The sequence below is a fragment of the Pseudopipra pipra genome, chromosome 19 (genome assembly GCF_036250125.1).
Source record: "Pseudopipra pipra isolate bDixPip1 chromosome 19, bDixPip1.hap1, whole genome shotgun sequence".
Classification (NCBI taxonomy): domain Eukaryota; kingdom Metazoa; phylum Chordata; class Aves; order Passeriformes; family Pipridae; genus Pseudopipra; species Pseudopipra pipra.
In genome coordinates, this window is record NC_087567.1 from 6554430 (window position 1) to 6571640 (window position 17211).

The window sequence follows — 17211 nt, forward strand, 5'->3', positions numbered from 1 at the left end:
TCCGGGGAGGACACCGCGAGAGGACACTGACCCCGGCACCCCCGGCACCGGGAGAAGACGCCGGCCTCGGCATCCCCCGACACTCCCGGTGCCGGGGGAGAACACCGTCCCGGCATCCCCGGTACCGGGAGAGGACACTGACCCCGGCATCGGGGGAGGACACCGACCCCGGCATCCCCGTCACTCACAGCGAGCATCCCCGGCACGGCCCCGTTAGGAGCGCAGGGGTTCACTCCCGCTCCCTCCCCTTCCCCCTCGCCCCGCCCCGGGGCGGGCGGTGCCGCGGCCCGCGGGCCCCATGGCGGCGGTGCGGGGGTACAGAAGGGCGGCCGTGGCGGTGGCTGCGGCGCGGCCTGGCGGGGGCGGCCCGGGACGGGGACCGGGACCAGGACCGGGTCCTGCCGCGGAACCGGCCCCGCAGCCGGTCCCAGAACCGGCCGCCCCCGCCACAGCCGCGCTCTACGTGCACGTGAGCGGGGACCCGGGGTGGGACACGGGGACACCGGGGCTCGCTGTGTGTGCGGGGACCCCGGGCTTACACTCGTGGGGGTGCATGTGGGTCCTGGGGCTTGTACGCGTGGGGAGAGGGACCCCTGTGTTCACACACAGGACGGTGTACAGGGACCCAGGGGCTTCCACACGCGGGCTGTACGGGGACCGCGAGTTCACACACAAGGGGATACCGAGGGACCCCGGGTTTGTACACGTGGGGGTGCACGCGGGTCCTGGGGCTTGCACGCGTGGGGGGACACATGGGACCCCGGGGCTTGCACTGGTGGATGTGAGCGCTTGGGGCTTGCATACACGTTGTGCATATGGGACCCTGGGGACCCCGGGGCTTGCACGCGTGGTGGGGCAGCGTGGCCTGGAAATGTCATGGGGCACAGGTGGGGCTCCCCAGCCATGCGCTGGTGCAGGTTGCTGCGGGGGTCCCTGAGCCGTGCACATGAAGGGTCACACCTGTGGGTCATGTGCCTTGTCAGGGGCACTGGGCTAGGGCTGTCCCCCCTCAAAATGGGGTGCCTGGGGGTGGGGGCATGGCCGTCCCCCACACCCCCTGTGCCCATAGTGGCCCTACTGCCGCAAGCGCTGCTCCTACTGCAACTTCAATGCCTACGTGGTGCCGGCGGTGGATGAAGCGGCCGTGCGTGCCTGCCTGGTGCGGGAGGCACACACCCTGCTGCGCCTCAGCCAGGTGCACAGGTGGGTGCACAGAGGGGCTCATGGCAGGGTACGGGGGCCTTCAGTGCCCACCTGCAACTCCCCACCTCTGCCCTACAGCATCACCTCTGTGTTCTTCGGTGGCGGCACCCCCAGCCTGGCCAGCCCTCACACCATCGCGGCGGTGCTGGAGGCCGTGGCGGGGGCTGCCCATCTGCCCGGCAGTGCTGAGGTCACTCTGGAGGCCAACCCCAGCTCCATGGACACATCACGGCTCACCGGCTTCAGGGCAGCCGGCGTCAACCGCCTCTCCATTGGCGTCCAGGTGAGAGGGGCTCTCCCTTGTGGCCCTGCAGCCCCCCGTGACCCTGCTGTCACCACACTCTTTCCACAGTCACTGGACGACGCCGAGCTGCGGCTGCTGGGCCGGGAGCACACGGCGGCGGATGCGCGGAAGGCCGTGGAAGCAGCGCGGGGGCTCTTCCCCGGCCGCACCTCCATCGACCTCATGTTCGGGCTGCCGGGGCAGAGCCGGGACGCCTGGGCCCAGGGGCTGGAGGCGGCGCTGGGGCTCTGCGACCACCACATCTCCCTGTACCAGCTGACGCTGGAGCGAGGCACGGCACTGGCGGCACAGGTCCGAGGGGGGACCCTGCCCTTGCCCCCCCAGGACCTGCTGGCCGACATGTACCAGACAGCCCGCACTGTGCTGGTGGCTGCCGGCTTCCGCCACTACGAGGTCTCCAATTTTGCACGCAAGGTCGGGTACCCCCCATGCCATGCCCCCACCATGCCATGCTGCTCCCCAAGCAGGCTCGGCCCCATCTCACCCCATGCCACTCTCTCTCTCCAGGGTGCCCTCAGCAACCACAACCTCTCATACTGGCAGGCTGACCAGTACATCGGTGTGGGGCCAGGTAAGGGGGTGAGGGGGAGCCAGGGGCATGTGTGTGTGGCCATGTGCCCTGAACTCTGTTGTCCCCCTCCCTCACTGCTGCAGGAGCTCACGGGCGCTTCATGCCACGGGGTGAGGGCAGCTGCAGCCGGGAAGCCCGTGTCCAGACGCCGGAGCCTGTTGCCTGGATGCAGGAAGTGCAGAGCCAGGGACATGGCACCAGGAGTCGGGTGGTGCTGAGCCCGCTGGAGCAGTGAGTACCAGGGTCCCCCCATGCTCCCTCCCCATCTGTGCTGCCCTACAGCTTTCTGTGTCCCCACAGGCTGGAGGAGGTGCTCACCCTGGGACTACGCACAGATGAGGGTGTCACACATGAGGTGAGGAGCCACCCATGGAGGTCCCCCACATCAACCTACCACTAATCATAGAATCATGGAATGGTTTGGGTTGGGAGGGACCTTAAAGACCATCTTATTCCACCCCCTGCCATGGGAAGAGACACCTTCCACAACACCAAGTTGCTCCAAGACCCATCCATCCTGGCTTTGAGCACTTCCAGGGATGGGGCAGCCACAGCTTCTCTGGGCAACCTGTGCCAGGGCCTCACAGGGAAGAATTTCTTCCTAATATCTAAAGTAAAACTATCCTCCAGTTTGAATCCATTCCACCTTGTCCTGTCACTCCAGGCCCTTGTCCAAAGTCCCTCTCCAGCTCTACTGGAGACCCCTCTGGGCACTGGGATGCTGATGCCCCATCACTAGTGACCCATCACTGATGCCCTATCACTAACGCCCCTCTCTCGCCCTGGGCATACAGCGCTGGGGGCACTTCTCCCCCCAGCTCAGCCTGCAGGCCGTGTTCGGGGTGCCGGGGGAGGCTCGGGTGCTGCAGGAGCAGGGCTGGCTGCTCCTGGATGGCAGGTGAGCCCCGGGAACCATGTGGGGAGCAGGGGGGTCTCCCCTGGTGCCCTGGAGCTCACCACCCCTCTCCCCCAGTGGCCTGCGGTGCACCTGGGCCGGCCTGGCCGTGCTGGACTCGCTGCTGCCCAACCTGCTGTGCCAGCTCCAGCGGCGCTGGGCACTGCCCAGTGCCCACCGAGGGGGAACCCGGCGGGGGACGGACACAGACGGACACGGTGGCCAGAATGTGGGGTCTGTGAGTGGCCACAACGGATAATAAAACATAAGAGCTGTGTGCTGGCTGAGGGGTCTTGGGGCAGCGGCATCATCCAGGGGGGTTTCCCACAGGGCAGGTCCCAGTGTCCTCGGTGGCCTGGCACCCCGGTGTCCCAGTGCCCGGTGTCCCGGAGCCCTGGTCTCCCTGGTGTCTCGGTGCCTGATGTCCTGGTGTCCCCAGTCTCCTAGCATCCCAGAGCCCCAGTGTCTCCGTGTCCCTGAGTCCCGGTGCCCCACTATCCTGGAGACCCGGTGTCCAGGTATCCTGGCATCTCCCGGTGTGTCTGGGTGTCCCAGTATCCTGGTATTTCCTGGTGTATCCTGGTGTCCCACTATCCCACAGTCCCAGTATCCTGGTGTCCCAGTGTATCTCGGTGTGTCCCGGTGTGTCCCGGCCGTGCCGCGGCCGCACGGCGCATGCGTGCCGGCAGGGGGCGCGCGGGGCGGTGCCGCGGTGCCCCGGCAGGGGGCGGTGCCTCGCGGGGGCGCTGTCGGGGCCTGTCGCGACTCTGTCGGGGCCGGGGTCGGGGCCGGGGTCGGTGCCGGGGGGTCTGCGGGACATGGCGTCGCAGCGAGGCAGTCGGCCCCAGAACCGGAGCCCCCCGGGTACGGCCGGCGCGGAGCGCGCCTGGGCAGCGGCGGCCGGGCCGGGCCTGCGGCCTCAGCGAGGCCGGGGGTGGAGCCGCCACAAACAGCCCCTTCCCACCCAGGGACCCCCGTGTCGTTATTCTTATAGCTTGGTTTTTTTTAAATGAGCCGGTCCCAGCGGGAGGGACACGCAGGTTAAAGTGGAGGAACAGCCCCCTCGGCTTGGCCCGGCCCGGCTCTGCCCGGGTTTGGCTATTTCAGAGCTGTTTTGCTATTCAGGAGCTTCTGGAAATCCAGTGGTTTGTTGTGCTGGGTGACTGCAGGGAGGCTGTATCCTTGTGCTAGCAGCTGGAGCAGGAAGCTTCCCAGGAATTTGTTGTTCCTCCTGCAGGGAGCTCTATTTATCTGTATTTATCTCATCTGGAATAAAGGGTGAGACAGTTGAATCCTGCTTGACCCACTTTGGTCCTTTCTGCTTCTGAGAGTTTGATTTTTCCAATTACAAAAGATGCTGACTTCAGTTGTTCTGTGAAAGCTTTAAAAAAAAGCAAACACAAAACCAAAACGTAACGTGGTCAGCTGGAAATGATTAACCAGGCTGAAAGAGGAAGGTGGTGTTTCCTTGGGAGACTGAAGAGGAAGTCTCTTCATGTATTTTCCAGGCAAGAAGGAAAAGACCTCTGAACGGCCCAGTTCAGCAATTTCAGAAGAGCCTGAGCCCGAGCCTGAGCCTGAGCCCAAGCCTGATCCGAATGTTCTGCAAGGAGAGGATATCCAGGCACTTGCAATTAAGGTGGAGGACCTGGAGAAAGTATGTATTTCCACTGGGCGAAAAAGCTGCCTTAACTGACACACTCTTTTTATGTGTTTAACAGAGGGTGCAGCCCATTTACTTAAGCCAAAACTCTTGCATTTGAGTTCTTACTCCATTTTGTCTGTCGTGCTCTTTATCATGATAAAATGTCACATCGTTTGGTGCAATGGCAAAAAATAAAGAATTATCAGTCTTTACACAGTACTTTCAACTGGAAGGATAAATCATCTGCCTCTCCAGCTTCATGGTCTCATAAGACCTGTAAGTTGTTTAGTAGCTTTCATGGCTTTCCTTCCAAAACTTGAGTCACAGTGTGTGAGTGGAAGCATTTGACATCGAATGACACAGCAGCAGAAGTCTCTTGGGAAAGTGATTTAAAACTCTCCTTTCCCTGCCCCTGTTATAAACCGGAGTTCAGAGGAATGAGACAGCAACTGAGTTGGTGTCTCTGCAGCTGCATAATGTGCCTCATAGGGGAGGAATCAGAGAATCATAGAATGGTTTGAGTTGGCAGGGACCTTAAAGATCATCTCATTCTACCCACCTGCCATGGGCAGGGACACCTTCCCGCTATCCCAGTTTGCTCCAAGCCCCGTCCAACCTGGTCTTGCACACTTCCAGGGATGGGGCAGCCACAGCTTCTCTGAGCAACCTGTGCCAGGGCCTCACCACCCTCACAGGGAAGGATTTCTTCCTGATATCTAATCTAAACCTACACTTTTAGTTTGAATCCATTCCACCTTGTCATGTCACTCCAGGCTCTTGTGAAAAGTCCCTTTCTAGGTCTCTTACAGTAACTGTACTGATATGACCTTTGCATATCCTATAAAAGCATCAGATGGATTAAAGGTGAGTCAGTGTGTACCTAACTGCACTGTTACTGTTTATTTCCTGCAGGTTCATGCTCCACGCCTTCCCCATGATGCTGGGAGAATTCCAGTTAGGAAGAATTACCTCGTTCGAAAATACCTACCCAAGGAGGTGACACATCTTGTAGCACATCCCGCTTCCCCCAAGGCACCCAGGCAACCACTGACTTTTCCTGGTAGGGTTCAACTTCACATCTTATCTCTAGGTTTTGGTTTTGCTAAGCCAAACTTCAGTGACCTGGCTCTGGGTATTTTTGTGTGTGTGTGTTGTAGGACCAAAAGAGTTTGCTGATGGCTGCGAAGAGATTCTCCCTCATCACATTTTGGGAAGTGTCCAGGAGTTTAAGATGGAAGTCTGGGCCAGAAGAAGCACTCGGGTTAGTTTGTAAAGTTAGGAAAATGCTGCTATGTGGCACTTTTCCAGAGGTGGAGCGTGGTGCCAGCAGTACCTTTCGATGCTTTCCAGCACCTATCAGGAGCAGGTCAGGGCTGAGGTGTGGTTTTCCCAGCCTCGTCACACTCTGCAGGGAGGGTTTGCCATCAGAGAAACTGCACCAGCAGGTTTTGGAGTGCTGTGTGCAGGACCAGGTCATGGAGGGAACAATTACACAGGCTTCCTCTTCCCTCTGTGCTCTTGTGTTGGCATCAGGGAAGAGCTAGTGTTGCAGCAATGGCATTACTGGAGTCTAATTACTCAGATAAATCCTTCCGTTGTCTCTTGAGTGTGTTCCTACTGCCCTGCTTTTGTTCCTCTCAGAGTGCTAATGTAAAAGTACAGTCAATCAGAATAACTCCTTTCTCCTGCCCTCTCCCATTCTTGTTTTGGTGTGCATGAAGAGGTTCATTCAGTGCTTCCTTTCTCATCAGACAGCAGATGTTATTGAGGTTCCTCGTCCGGATGTTACTGCAGCAGCTTTGAAAGAGAAACATGGAGGAGAGAAGAAGCAAAAGGCTCCTCAGGCCCAACTAGCAGGGCACAGAGCTCTCCAGAACTGGAGCCATCATATGGCAATCAGGAAAAAGCAGGAGAAACACCTAGGAGGTGAGACAAAGCTGCAGAGGCCTCCTTCTGTAAAATTCTGTGTGTAGGTGAGGGAGTTTGATGTCCCCACACCAAACTGCAGTGGTTATCACCTACCAGGGTTAATCCTATTGCCATTGCAGTCTAATTCCATGTTCTCAGAGCTCCCACACGTGCTAGTGGCTGTGGATGTGGTGGGAGGGTGAGCTGGTGGCTCTGGCTGGGGCAAGGACAGTGGATTTGGCAGGGGCCAGTGTAAATGGGTTACAGGTGAACAACAATAGTGTCAAAGGGTGTGCCCAGAGGTGCAGCACCGATGATGCGACATTTCCTCTTTACAGAAATTCTTCAGAAGCCAGAGAATGAATTGACGATGAACATCGCGGAGAATTACAGGCAAGTCGTGGAAGAAAGGGACCTCATTGACCGGAGTCTCCCCTACCTCCATCCTGGAAAGGTGAGAGCCCCACATCCTGTCTGTCCTGAATGTGCTGCTCTTGTGAAACAGCACAGACACTGGTGTGATGAGTAACATCCCTGAAGAGCTGTCAGTAGGTATTTATCAAAGCCACTCTTGAGTCCTTCAGCCTGGTGTGTGAGCAGAGCTTTCAGGGATTTTAAAAATAAAACCAGGAACTGTGCTATCCATACTACTCAGAGGAAAGTGGGGATGAGCAAGTGCCATTTCTGGACTCTCAACAAAGACTGTCCTGCCCAGGGAAGTGACATGGGAACATGTCACAATTGCTGTTCCAGGGGGCAGAGAGATCTGATTGATTCAGGCTTGGATTTTAGTGATTGCCACGGAGAAAAGGGTATGGGCAAGGAAGGAGGATTATGGGAGGATCCTGTGTTAAAATAATTTTTTTACATTTATAGCACTGTCAAAGAATTTGCATTTGTGTGAAGCTTTATTTTAATGTCGTTCAACCTTCACGTAGCACTAGGTAGAAGAAAGTTCTTTTGTCTCTGACAGCAGCCTGATAGAAATTTTGGCTTGCTCTGCAGAAAGGGATAATTCATAGACTACTAAAATGTTCATATAGGCAGGATCAGATCCTTTCTAGACCCTATGAAAATAGCAGGTAGCTGTGCAACTCTGTATCAGTGGGAGCCTTGTTTTCCACCGCAGGGATTCCGAGTAGGAAGCGAGTTCTGGAGCCAGCCCGACCGTATTGGAGATGAACTCACGGGCCTGACGCTGACACTGACTCGGACAGAACGTGGGGACCGAGAGCCAATCACTCATGTGGGCAAACCCCGCACTGTCCAGAAGGAAACGGGTAAGGGAGCACTGCAGAGAGGTGTTTCCACAGAAATGGGCCACAGGTGTGGAGGGAGCAGCTGCTTACCAGTCATCTGTTGAGCCTCCTCTTTAAAACTCCGTGAGGCCTAAATTTGGCAGAGAGTGAAATTTAATAGGCACGTGATATGTAGAGAGTGAGCTCTTGTGTGGGTATTTCCACAGCTCTGAAGCCCCCAATGAAGGTTCCTTGCCATCTAACCTGGGATAAGAGTCTTTTCTTGAAACATCGGCGGCAGGAGCTGAAATCTGTCCTGGAGGAGCTGGGTTTTTATAAGCCGGTAAGACCAGAGGAGCAGGGACATTCTTTGTGTCTCTTGTTTCTTGTCAGTAGAGTAACATAAAATTGCCAAGAACTGGGTCTGAAAAAGCATTAGGAGTCTAAAACTTAGCCCCACAGTACTTTTCTTGGAAGTTCTGACATTTCCAGAGGGCCACACCCATGAAGGAGTTGTCTGGCCTCCCAAAGTGTTGCGTGGGGTGGTCTAGGAGCCTCAGAATAGGACCCCAAACCAGCAACATGAAGCTGCCAGGACCTAGGCCATGAAAAAAACTGCCAAATAGTGGTGTAGGACTTTGATTTAGTGCCCTGGGACAGAGGGAAGACACGTTACCCATGTGGAAAACACATATCTAAAATAATCTGAAGGCAGGTAGTCCCTCCTCCTAAAAACAGAATAAACCTCACTTTTTTTGTCTTTGAAACCTGTCTCTGGGGATGAGAAATGTGTGTGAGGATGACTTTTCCCATTCACGGATCATTTGTAGTGGGGAATGCAGTCATCTAGGATTCTTGGGAAACTCAGAATTGGTTCCTTCCTGAGTCTCTTGAGCATTCTTTGTATACCTCTAAAAACCATTGTAGGAGCAAGATACTTCAACTTCACTTTCCTTGACTGGCTTGGTGCATTTGGCTGGTATTATAATTTCCTTTCTATATGAAAAAAGAAACCCTGAGTTGATCATTTTTGTGTATGTCCAGGATCTAGAAGGACTGGAGCTGATTGGTAAAGGGCAGCCATTCACGTCTGTCTCAGCAGAGGCTTCTCCATGTTCCACTTCTCCATGTTCCACTCCTCCTGAAGAGATTGAGTAAGCTTTACTTCTTGGCAGAAGTAAAGAGTTTTGGATATGTACCACCAGCCTATAAAGGTACCCTTAGCTGTTTTTAGCCAGAACGGAGAGGAACCTCCAGTGGGCACAGCAAAAGGCATATTTTAATATAATCACCAGATTTAGAAATCTTTTTGCCTTGAGGCCTTGTGTCTAAGGAGCAAGGCTCTGTCCTTAAGGAGAGGAGTGTGTGGAAAAGCATTGGTTGGGATTATTTCTTACAGGGTCTTGTAAATTATCCCTGGTTCTCTCCTCTCTGAAAGTGAATTTTACTCCATGAAAATGCTGACTCTTGTTTTCTGTAGCAGTGACTCCTGCAACGTGGCTCCAGAAGAAGAAAAGCATCTATCTTTAGTTTTCTGTGGCAAGCCTGCTCGTTGGATCAAGGGCATCACTTCTTGTAGGGTAATTGTGAGATTTTAATTGTTTAGTCAAGCTAAGCCTGTGTGAGTTCCCAAGTCACGGCTGTACAATGGGTGTCACTCCCAGGCCACAGAATGGGGAATTTATTCTGAACATAATAGAGTATCCCTCTGTTTGCTCTTGAGAGATGTAGGGACAGAAGGGGTTGCTCTGGCTGTGGTGTGAGCTTAGATTCCCAGGCTCTCTGTATAATGACCACATCACTGGACCTGCCTTACAAGTTCTGCTGAGGTTCAACCCCTTATTTGAGCTATGACTTCATGCAGGATAAATCCTGCCAGATAGAGCAGAAATTGTTATCTTTTTCCTCTTTGTTGCAGAATGAAATTGGTGTTGCTGCCCGGCTCACCTTCGAGACTCTGGCTGGTGAGGAGGCCGAAAGCTTCCTGACGGTGAGCAATGATGGCACAGCTGCCATCTGGTACAACTGGATGAGGCTGCCCCAGCAGATTCCCTCCAGAGAAACCAAGGGGAGGAGGATGCCATGTTTTTACTTTGATACCAGACCAGGTACGAGACCTTTGTACCTCAGCCAGAGAGCAGGTATTCGAGAGTTTCCTGAGATGTGGAGTCTGACTAATGGCACAGCACTGCTGGGTGATTCTCCTGAGGAAGCTCCTGGGTGTCAGAGCTGACTCACCCCAAAAGAGCTGTGCAAGGCAGATCCCTCTCATGAAACCTAAAGGAAAGGAGGTTGCTCCTACTCTGAGTGCAAATGGGCAGAATACTGAGAAGTGAATCATTTTCTGATGGCAAATGGACCATCATCTGCTGGAGAACTGAGCTTGCTGTAGAAGGAGCATGTAGTGGAAATAACACCAGTTCAGTAGCATGGGGACTGGGAGTAAATCTGGAAGGAGAAGAATAGCTGGATGAAGTGTGATAACCAGCTAAACTACGGTGAAAGAGTCTCCTACAGAGACAGGGACACTTGGGGTGGGGTTGGAAAAGGGTCAAGTTAACCAGGTGGCTTCTTGCAGACCGATGCATTTTCTCTCTTATTTCAGGTGTAATTTTGCCTGGAGAAACTCGGAGGTTTTCCTTTCTTTTCAAGTCAAGGAGAGCAGGCATTTTCAGTGAGCCCTGGGAATTTAGGACACATCCTCTGTTATTAGGAGGAGCTCTGCTGCAGGTGACCCTTTGGGGAATTGCTGTGTATGAGGATAAATTGGCTGACTTCAGAGAGAATCTGGAGGTAACCAAGCATGTGACTGGGTAACTGTGAGCTTTGAACTTTATATGCAAATAGAGGATAAGGGTGGGAGTGAACAACTGGTATTTTTATTGCTGTGTAATTAGGGCTGGGAGTGAGATGATTTACAGAACGTCTGTACATACTTGAGCAGGTTTGCTAAATAACATGGGGGAACTTTGCAGTCTTTTGTAATGTTGTTACTAAAGACATGACTGTGTCTCCTAAAGTGTTCACGCTGGCCCTTTAAAAATGAATTTTCTGTTGGTAATTAATTTCATTAGTTACTTAGTGGAGATGGGATTGTGTGTTGTACGCTATGATAATTTAAGGTATAAAATGAAAATTACACTACGCTTTGAAAAGCGTAGTTTGAGGGAGGATTTGTAGGGTTTGTTTGAAAAGCTGTTGGCAGTACTGCTGCGCTCAGCGGGGTTTGCAGTTATTCTTGTCCTTGTAACCCTGTGTAATGTATGCGTGTGGTTACTGGCATGGGAGTGAATTTGTTTGTGTGTTTGTATGTGGAACGGGGACTCACACATGCTGTTCTCGTTGTGGGGCCTCAGAGTGACCTGGCTGCTCGAGAAGGTGCTGCTATAGTCAAAGACAGTCTCAGTGAACTTCTTGACCAAGTTCGGACCCCAGAGCGCACCCCATCTCCTGCCTATGCCACCGAGGAAGAGTTGTTCCACAGGAAGAATCCCGGGGTGATGTTTGCTATTTGATGGGTAACTGAAGTAACAGGGAGGGCAGATCCATGGGGCTGGTGCATCCCTGGGTCTCTGGAGCTGGCAGAATCTGCCATGGAGGCTTTAACAGTTGGGTTTGAAGAGGAAAGGCAAAACTCATGTCTGTTTACTTTTTCCCTGTTATCACAGTTTTATTATCAGTATCAAGTGGTAAAGCAGCTGCACAAACTATGGAGACAGTACATGACTGTGCCTTCAGCCTTCGAGGAGAAAGTGCCCTCAGACCAGAGGAGCACTGCAGAGGAGGACACGGAGTACCAGGAGAGCACTGTGGAGCCTCTCCCTGCTCAGAGCAGCACCACAGAGCTCCCAGGTGGGAAGAAATCACTAGAGGAGGCTCCGAGGCAAAAGATGAGCATTGAGGAGGAAGAAGAAGGCCCGTCAGGATGGAACCTTTCCCTTGAGGACTTTAAACAGGTAGTCACCTCTGTTCCCACTGATGCTGTGACAAGCTGATGGTGTTTTCATTTCCCTTCAAACAGCCCAGTCTGCCCCAGTGTGGAGCCCACCCAAAGGTCTGCTGCCTATGTGCTGGGAGTTAGAGATGATTTATGATGTGTATTGGCTCTGCTGACCACACCCTCAGTGCTCTTGTAAAGAGATTCCCAAGAGAGACTTTGTGGGCTGTTGTGTGAAGAAGAAAAGAGAACCAGACAACATAATAGATATTTTAAGCTCTTCCCCCGTTAGCTTTCTGTCATCCCAGGACTGAATGCGGGGGGCAGGCTAGTCTTACAGCCTCCCGTGGCTCCCCTAAGGGCTCCTTGCCTTGGAGAGTCCTTCCTATTCATCAGAGAACTAAGGGGGCACTCATGACAGGCTGTGGATAAAGTACAGACCTCCCTAGATTAAAGCAAGAGTGGTTTGGATTCTGTCAGCGGTTTTTCTGTAGTGCTCTCTTGGAAATCTCTCTGCTTCTTTTATAACTAAGCTTTACTTGGGAGCCTTGCAGCTCGCTAGAATCCCTGTTCCCCAGCACACCTGTGAAGTTGCAAAGGGGCTTACTGTCAGTCTGATGGGGAATCTGGGATTGTTCCCTGGATCTTGGGGACCTTGGCCAAATCCCAGCCGTGTAGGAAGCCACATGTGTGAGTGTAAGTGCCCAGTGCACCTGGTTTCAGGCTGGTGTCCAGGGAGAGAGCCATGGTGGTTCCATCGAGCTCAGGGCCCATGGACTGGGAATGAACCCTGAGAAGTGCTCCACACACCCTCTGTCTTTTCTCTCACAGGCCATAATGTCAATCCCTGGGGAAGAGCAGCGGGAAGAAGCACTGACCCAGCTCAATAAGGCAGCTCTGGAGCTGTGTGTTGAACAGAGGCCAGTTCAGTCAGACCTTCTGTATCCACTCTGGTGTGTTCCTTTGCAAGGAAAAAGCTTGTGAAAGCACTGTGTGATCAACAGCCTCAGCGAGCTCTGTTGCAAGTGTTGTGATTCAGAGTGCAGATAATTATATGAGGTCTAGAAGTCATCTTTACACTCTGGTTTTTTTATAGCTTAATTGTAGCAGCTGTCTAGGACCCAAATGCCTTTTTTTTTTTTCCTTCTGGAGATAAGTTTAGAATATTAAATGCATGTAATTTTGGAGAGTGTACAAGATTATTTCTGGCAAGGTTATTCTAGTCTGTATTTAGGAAACCTTTGGGTATTTTCTGTACCCTTTTACTCAGATAACTGTCTCCTCCCTCATACAGTCTCTCTGTTCTTTGCTCAGGCTTTCAGACTGTAAACATATCAACAGCTTCTCGTTGCTTCTAAATTAGAAGGATGCAGGTTCCTCTTGGTAAACACAGAGCAGGTTGATGTTGATTTATCAATGTGTGTCATGTTGAGGAGCAGACCTAGTTTCACAGTAATATTTATGGGTCCCTGTGAGCCTGTTGATTTGCAAACCTTTGAGACCTTGGAGGGATCTAACATAAGGAAGGCAGTTTAGCATCTCTCTGCACAGATATTTAGACTGTGGGTGTTGTTTTGTTGGTTTAGTTGTATAGAGCAGCTCTCAGCTGTAAGGTGCCTTTACTTCTGGGCACAGGGTTAAAACAAGGTGGCAATTGCTGCACTGTCTCCCTTCTGATCCTGGTCCTTTTCTCAGCCTCCAGCTGTGGCGGGGAGCAGTTGATGATATGGTGAGTCACGCTCTGAGGCTGAGATCCCTGTATGGCTTGCTTAAGAAGGACACCTATGCAGATGCTGTTCCAGAGGAAACAGGTAAATGGTAGTTTTAGCACAGCAACTGCTTTCTGTGGACTGTTGGAAATCCAGAAAACGTGATGAATTTCGACCGAAATTTCAATTTCAGCAGGTCCCCCTCAAAGCTTTTATAAGAAAATGCATCAGAAAAAAAAAGGCAGATTGTGTGACAGTCACAGTACTAATTGTGATCTGTGGTTTGGCATCAGTAAAAAACCACCTCACAAAAAAGCCTTTTAATTCAGCTACGTGTAGCTGTGGTTTTCACACAGACTGACCCAGCAAACACTACCTTACTATTAGCTGTCTTACAGGCTTGTTCTGATACACATCTGAGACCTCTTCATTCCTTATTTAAACAAAGTACTCTTCAAGGTATTGTTTTTCAGTGCAGTACAGCTCAGATTAATAAAAAGAGGGAAGTACATTGCAAAAGTAATACACTCCCACTGTGTTAGTGCAGTGGGCTGGTCTTGCTGGATGTGTGGATGCTTTTGGGTAACTGAAATTCTTTCTTTGGTAGAGGAAGTAAAGCAAGGAGGAGAAAAAAAAGGAGGAAAGGAAGACAAAATAGCCACTAAGAAAGAAGAGAAAAAGGATAAAGAACGCAAAAAAAGTAGAGCGACACCAGGGAAAGAGAAAGTGGTATGTGTTGGGATGCCTGGTGAGCCCTGAGTGCAGGGGACAGTGTGAACAATTCTGAGGTTGTGTATCCTGAGTTCGAGCCGATTTCTAACCCAGTGGAAGAGGTGCTGTTCCTGGGAGGTGCATCTTGCAGCAATCTGAGCAGTGTTCTGACCCATATCCCTTTTTTTCTTGGTCTGTCCCTGATTAGGAACATCAAGGCAGCAAAAAGCTGAAAGCGAAGGATGAGAAGCGGACACCTTCCATTGCATCAGTGAAGGTGAAAGAGGACGCAGAGCCCCAAAAAGTAAAAGATGAGAAGCGGGTATCTGCTGCTTCATCACTGAAGGAGAAAGAGGGAGCTGTAACTACAGAGGGAGTAGAACCTCCTCAGGAGCAGGTGGACTCTGTTTCATTTGGAATATACCAGGAAAAACTCTATATTGAAGTGAGTCTGACCAAAGCTTGTATTTGTTGGGTTTTGTCCTTTTCTTGGGGTTGTTCTTTGCTTGTAAGTTACACTGAGGCTCAGGAGGAGAGGTAAACATTTTTTTAAACTCAGAAAACTGACAGACATATGTCCCTCATGCTGCAGCAAGGTAAGTGTGAAATCCAGATTAAGATGCCCTTTATTCCAGCCTGGAATCTGTTAGAAGAAATCCAGCCATCACATAGCCACATGCGGGACTTCTATCTGGGATGTCTTCAGCATGCTTGTGGACTCTTGAGGGATCAGCTGAATTAATTGTACCTCAGATAATGTTAAACACACTTCATAGCCAGAGAAGTTATTACTAGAGCTCTGTTAGCAGGCTGCCACTTCTGTGTGGTTGTGTGTGTGCCCATATGATAATGTACTCCAGTGTGAGAAACCATCTCTGTCAGTCTCATCCTCAGGGTTTCTTTGTGTGTTTTCACTGCAACTGTCTTCTCTTGATTTCTGCTGCAGGTTTACAAGCTGCTGGATTCAATGGTGAGTGAAATGGTGTCTTTATTTGAGGATCTAAAGCAATAACATGCTCTGCAGTGGGAGAGCTGAAACCCTTTGCATGTAGAAATAGCTTTAAAAAAATAAATAAATAACCATATTTACACAGATTGAGTGGCAATTCTTTCTGAAGTGATTCAGTGATTACAAATACTGGGCTGCCTCTTTTCTGACATGCTGTGATGTGGGACTGTTGCTGGATCATCTGTTACTGCTACAGATGATCGCTTGCCAAGAAGAGACAAGGCAAGAAATATCACTGCCTCAGAAAACGTTAGGACTAGAAAATACTGGCATTTCTGCTAAGGAAGAAGAATTTAAAAGTGCCAGTCAACATGAGATGCATTCTTTGTTTGTCGATTGCGCTTGGATGCAGGTGAGCGAGCAGGGTGTCCCTTTGTACTCAAGAGCACCAGTACAAGAAAAGTAACTTAGACAAATCCATCCCATTTTTGATCATGTTCTTGGCTGCTTGTCCAGTCTCCCCTGGGAATGGCTGACAGCAGGCTTCTCTGAGGCATTCTGGATCCCAGTAAAAGCACTATCCCAAGGGATGTGCCAACCTGCCTGGTTTTGTATCCATGAATTTCCATCTTGTGCTGATCTTGCCATTTCTTTCCATCCAGCTCAAGGTACCCATGACCCATTGTGAGCCAGATCTTACTTGTTTCCTTCCAAGTCTAATCACTCTTGAATTAAATGAGTGAAATTTGTGCTATAAATATTGTGAGCATGGTAAGGCCTCGTGTTAGAGCCACCCCTCCTGTCTGTCCATCTGCCTGTGTGTCTGGGCTCATCACTGCTTTATGTCTGGGTTTCCTTATGCATCACAGCTGGAATAGAGGTTTTCATGGAGGCATCCCAGGCCTGAGTGTGGGATGCTGGGCTTCAGTGGGAGCAGGTTCTCAAGGCAGAGTGAGCTGGTTGTGGGGTCTGTCATGACCTGGCATTGAGAGACCTGTGTCATGCTGGTAAAAGTGCCACCTTCCTGCCAAAGCGGCTGGACAGCATTCCCGGGAAAGGCTTTGGCCCTGTAGAGCAATGACATCAGTGCAGATCATTAATTGAGGTTTGTGATACCTCTGGAGTTCTTAGGCAGCAGATGCATATCCGTGCTGAGCACTGCTGTTACGAATTGTGCGCGTCACTGCGCGGTGGCACCGGGCGTGTGTGCCTCGGGCACGTGCTCCTGTCCTTTGGCAGCCACACTGACACAGTCTGGAGCTGCACAGAGCGTGAAATAACTGTGCCTTCTGCAGAATTGGTGTCTTTTGCTTTCTCATTTTAACTCCTGTGCTGTCTGAGGAGAGAACATATTCTTCCTCTTGGCAGTACCATGGCAAAGCACAGCTTATTTTTTTCGCTGGCCAGGTGAAGCCCCTCATGTTTTGAGATGTTTTCTCTTATTGGAGTGTGGGGAAGCATTTTGGCTTCTGTGGCAGCGGGAGTCTCCTCTGGCTTAGTGGGCACAGACCCACAAAGGGAATGTCTCTGCTCAGCATTCCTGGAGTGAGAATTTCAGCAACATTTTGAGAATTAGGAGGAAAAAGGCCTGAAGTTGGGGTGTGTCTCACAGGCTCTGACAATAGCTCCTGCCTCCCTGGAGATGATTATCAGCTTGTGAATCTGCCCAACTCAAACTGCTCAAGCCATCTGTTTCTAGATGAGAGGGAGTCTGCACGTTCTAGAGGCAACGTGATTGTCTCGGAGGCAGGAATCCTTTCATGTGGTAGCTTTACATTAAGGGATGGCAAAACCCATCCATGTCGCCATGGATCCGTGTCTCCATGGATCCATATCTCTGGTCCAGCCTATGGAAACCAGGCTCCATGTATTATTCTACCCACAGGAAAATCTGTTAATATGACACCAGATAGATGGGAGTTTTACATCAGTCACATACGATGGAAGAATGTCCTGTGCTGCCGTCTCCTTCCCTTCCATGGGAGGAGCCTGGTGGCACAGGGCAGGGGGGTGGTGTAAGAGCTCTGCAAAGGAGAACAAACCTGTGAACAGTCTAATTTTTTGTCATAATTTTTGTCATAAATATTGTCAGTGCCTCTTTCAGCCTTGGACAAGAGTGTCCTCAGGGGACAAGGTACAAG

The 17211-nt window shown here is 51.4% G+C and overlaps 2 protein-coding genes across 3 annotated transcripts; both read left to right on the forward strand.

Annotated features, from left to right (window-relative positions):
• Positions 1–270: 270 nt before the first annotated feature.
• On the forward strand, positions 271–3250 carry RSAD1 (radical S-adenosyl methionine domain containing 1). 2 transcript variants are annotated; one of them, XM_064675944.1, is made up of 9 exons: positions 271–469; positions 1070–1203; positions 1282–1486; positions 1556–1921; positions 2015–2078; positions 2162–2309; positions 2379–2433; positions 2873–2976; positions 3052–3250. In XM_064675944.1, the coding sequence occupies exons 1-9, from the start codon at positions 299–301 to the stop codon at positions 3230–3232; spliced, it is 1428 nt and encodes a 475-aa protein (XP_064532014.1). In that variant the 5' UTR covers positions 271–298; the 3' UTR covers positions 3233–3250. The 2 variants fall into 2 exon arrangements, with proteins under 2 accessions (XP_064532014.1, XP_064532013.1); XM_064675943.1 differs by having other exon boundaries at positions 1070–1486.
• A 432-nt stretch (positions 3251–3682) lies between these two features.
• On the forward strand, positions 3683–15216 carry MYCBPAP (MYCBP associated protein). Its single transcript, XM_064675936.1, has 19 exons — positions 3683–3837; positions 4482–4630; positions 5531–5678; positions 5776–5879; positions 6370–6544; positions 6865–6980; positions 7656–7806; positions 7992–8107; positions 8809–8918; positions 9245–9344; positions 9683–9872; positions 10370–10557; positions 11121–11261; positions 11433–11720; positions 12533–12654; positions 13397–13512; positions 14018–14139; positions 14330–14566; positions 15068–15216. The coding sequence occupies exons 1-19, from the start codon at positions 3792–3794 to the stop codon at positions 15131–15133; spliced, it is 2685 nt and encodes an 894-aa protein (XP_064532006.1). The 5' UTR covers positions 3683–3791; the 3' UTR covers positions 15134–15216.
• Positions 15217–17211: the final 1995 nt, after the last annotated feature.

Coding starts and splice junctions, on each gene's coding strand:
- MYCBPAP (XM_064675936.1), top strand. CDS start 3,792: ATGGCGTCGCAGCGAGGCAGTCGGCCCCAGAACCGGAGCCCCCCGG. Junction 3,838..4,481: donor CCAGAACCGGAGCCCCCCGG/GTACGGCCGGCG, acceptor TGTATTTTCCAG/GCAAGAAGGAAAAGACCTCT. Junction 14,567..15,067: donor AGGAAAAACTCTATATTGAA/GTGAGTCTGACC, acceptor TTTCTGCTGCAG/GTTTACAAGCTGCTGGATTC.
- RSAD1 (XM_064675943.1), top strand. CDS start 299: ATGGCGGCGGTGCGGGGGTACAGAAGGGCGGCCGTGGCGGTGGCTGCG. Junction 1,922..2,014: donor TCTCCAATTTTGCACGCAAG/GTCGGGTACCCC, acceptor CTCTCTCTCCAG/GGTGCCCTCAGCAACCACAA. Junction 2,434..2,872: donor ATGAGGGTGTCACACATGAG/GTGAGGAGCCAC, acceptor CTGGGCATACAG/CGCTGGGGGCACTTCTCCCC.